At 35.4% G+C, this 3,534-nt stretch overlaps 1 protein-coding gene across 1 annotated transcript in view; it reads right to left on the bottom strand.

Annotated features, from left to right (window-relative positions):
- Positions 1 to 963: 963 nt before the first annotated feature.
- LOC106111482 (dynein heavy chain 2, axonemal) overlaps positions 964 to 3,534 on the bottom strand; it is a 39,362-nt gene continuing 36,791 nt past the window's right edge. The window contains exons 69-72 of the mRNA XM_013293601.1: positions 3,472 to 3,533; positions 2,722 to 2,837; positions 1,964 to 2,097; positions 964 to 1,218 (exon numbers count right to left, since the gene is read on the bottom strand). Of these exons, the coding sequence (XP_013149055.1) occupies positions 1,079 to 1,218; positions 1,964 to 2,097; positions 2,722 to 2,837; positions 3,472 to 3,533 (452 nt within the window). The 3' untranslated portion in view covers positions 964 to 1,078. The remainder of the gene's footprint in view (positions 1,219 to 1,963; positions 2,098 to 2,721; positions 2,838 to 3,471; position 3,534) is intronic.

A 3,534-nucleotide genomic window follows, 5' to 3' on the forward strand; every position in this document is an offset into this window, starting at 1 on the left:
TGTAGTTTTAAAAATGTAAATGAATTATTTTTACCGTAGAACTCTATTGACACTTGCGTAATATTGCTATCTCTTTCACTCCTTTTTGACAAAACAGAGACAGCGATATATTAATACGGCAGTGAAGACTTACGGTTACATTTCTTTATGATATAACTTCCAAGCCTTATGTTCTAAGATATTGTAACTTCGTTACTGTACATTGCATAATAATTATACATGTAAGTTGGAGATTTCAATATAAGTTAGACTTAAGTTGTAAATAAACTATATTTAAGAGTTGATTTTTATTTTTATTACTATTTCGTCCCCGATTTCGTCAGCGCAGAATTAAGTTGCCTATAATAACCCTGCATAATCAGCTACCTTCTTGTAAAAGTCACACAGACAAAAAAACGTTTTAAAATAGTTTATCGTTAGCAAAAAAAGATATTTAAAAGCATGAGGACTAGGCACGTTGTTTTTTTTCAGCGGTAGTTTCTCTGAAAAGTATGTTACTGCCACCTCGTGTCTTATATTGACCATGTAATAAATTATTTTACAAAATTATAATAAACTCCATCTTTTTTATAAAAAGGCTAAACAGTGTCTAAAAATAAAAAAAGCGCCATCTATTGATGGGTCCTCAAAACTTGTAAAAATTAATGGTATTTAAATTAATTTCCAATAGGTGTCGCTAAAATTTAAATATTTATGTTTTAATTTGGAACACTAGTTTATTTTATAACAAAAGATGGCGCTTATGGTAATTTTGTAAAATATTTTTATTTACATGTAAAACAAGGACACAAGATGGCCTTAAACTCAACTGATATAGTACTTTTTAGGGAAAGTGAAATAATATCGTTAATTACACCTTGTCTACATTTTTTAAATGTATTTAAGCACAATAAGACTTGGTTTAGTACAGACAATTGAATTTTTCGATTTCGTACAGATTCAATGAAACACAATATTCCTTTAGGAAATCAATTTAATAACAGCTTAACAATCATAACATGAATTAAAACAAACTTATATAATAAAATCAAAGGCTTTTTCGTGAAGGGGGGTTTAGGAGGGACTTAGTTAAGGGGGCTTAAGTAGCGAGTGTGCAGAGCATGGCGGCGCCGCGCTTCACCCAGAAGTCGGGGGGCTCGCGGCCTGACGCCAGCTCCACTGCCACCACAAACGCACCCTTACGCAAGGGGTAGTAGTAGCAAGGACACGTGTAGCGATCTGAAACACGTTTTTATAAATAAACAAATGTAAACACAAAACTTTATTTTATTGTTTACATTTGTCAAATTCTCAATTGCTAATGTCAAAATTTAAATGTAGAAATGACATCAAAGCCTTTGACAACTTGTAGTTGATGATCTCTTTCCCACATTAGGGTTGTCCCAAATTTGTTTAGCCACTAAACTTAGTGGCTAAACAAATTTGTGATAACGTGAAAATATATAGCCTAAAATTAAGTATAGGGCTTTTCATTAAAGAGTTATTCAAAAATATGCTATGATTGCTGACATCTTACGTCACAAAGCAGTGTATTTACGCTTTATCTATACTATACTAACATTATAAAGAGGAAAGGTTTGTATTTTTGTATGTATTCGATTGACGTAAAAAATTATGGTCCGATTTCAAAAATTCTTTCACCGTTAGAAAGGTAATTTATTAGTGAGTAACATGGGCTCTATTCTTTATTATTTACTAGATTTCCGCCGCGACTCCATCCGCTTGGAATTAAAAATAAACAAAAGTGAGTAGCCAATGTGTGCTTCCAGACTATCCTCTACATACCAACTTTCATTGAAATCCGTTCAGCTGTTTAGGCTACAAACTCTAACAAACATTCATCCATCTAAACTTTCGCATTTATAACATTAGTATGATTAATTTCACGCAAATAGCAGCTAATTATATTAGTCTAGGTAGACATCACAAAGTATTATTGTAATAAAGAAAGTATGATAGGTACTCTTAGGCCTCCTGCCGGTGGCGCGGACCGGCTTGAAGTGTATGGGCGGCATGGGGAACACCAGCTGCATCGGCAGCGGGTCCTGCAGGTGCGCGTCCTTCTTGAACCAGCTCGCACCCTCCAGGAACAGGCCCCTGCATTCCATAACTTAGAGCATCGTGCTTACTAGTGGTCGCTTCAATCTTGCTTTTTTAGCGCTGATTAGTCTTTGTTAAGTGAAAAATATATTCAAGTATATCTATACTAATATTGTAAAGAGGAAAGATTTCAATTTTAGAATTTTTGTATGTATTGAAATAATTGAAAATCTACTGAACCGATTTCAAAAATTCTTGCACCATTAAAAGCATCACTGAGTAACATTGGCTATGTTTAATTTCACGCGGACGTATTCACGAGCAGCAACTAGTTACTAATTACTTTACTGATTTACTGATTTTTACTAAAACAAATGCGAAAATTTAGATGGATGGATGTTTGTTAGAGATTGTAATCTAAACTGCTGAACGGTTCTCGATGAAATTAGGCATTGAGGTAGAGGATAGTCTGGAAGAACATATAGGCTACATACTTTTGTTATTTTATCTCCATTCGTATAGGGTAGGGCGAAAGGTATTATTTAATAATGTAAACCAAATTTAGGCAAAATAAACTTAGTGCAACGAGTTCAAGGTAATGCAGTAATGTCTATACCAAATGAATATGTTTACTGGGTAAATACAGCTTTGACTTCTAACTTGAAAGGACTATTTCCGCACCTAATGTATACGCCGCCGTCGCGGGGCGCGCGCATTATGTTCTGTTCCTCGATAGTGAGCACTGTGAAGTCCCAGCACAGCGTGTCAATGGGCCAGCCCTCGCCGCGCGCTGTCGTCTAGCAAACATTGATGTAAACCCAAGTGCCAATAGCCTAATGATTTGAGGAATAGACTACCGATCTTACGGTCGAGGGTTCGAATCCCGCCATTCGACTATTGTCGTGAACTTTATCCTACCACAAGCCTAGAGCTTAGTTGGAATGGTTAAAGGAAATATTAGTAAATTAATAAGAATCTAATATTTTTACAAAAAAAAAACAAAACGATTTAAAAACATACATAAAATAGACATAGTTAACACTTCAAATGCTTATTTTATTTTGTGATTGTTTAGTTTATAAAAAAGATGGGGCTTATTATAATTTTGTAAATACAAGGACACTAGGTTGGCACGAAACTTGACAACTGATTTAGTACCTGTCAGAGAAAGTACCTGTGAAAAAATTTTGTCTATATATTTCGTAAATGTGTGTTAACCCTATTTGGCTCATTTAGAGCCTGTCCCACCAAATTGTAAACTGTCTGATAACAATCCAATGTGTAAAATATGTGATGAAAATATCGGATTTTGTTCACTTATGTTAGTGACGTAATTTTTAAGCTATCTGAACTTCAATCAGCCAGTAGTGGGTATAGGCCCTTAATGTTACAGCCTATTCTAGACCTGCGCTGCGATAAAGGTTGTCTTACCTGCATGACTGCGGTGAGGAACCCTGTGGGCGCGAGTAGGGCCGGCAGCCAGCACAGCGGCGG

Source organism: Papilio polytes, unplaced genomic scaffold, assembly GCF_000836215.1.
Source record: "Papilio polytes unplaced genomic scaffold, Ppol_1.0 DF824158.1, whole genome shotgun sequence".
NCBI classification, from domain to species: Eukaryota; Metazoa; Arthropoda; class Insecta; order Lepidoptera; family Papilionidae; genus Papilio; species Papilio polytes.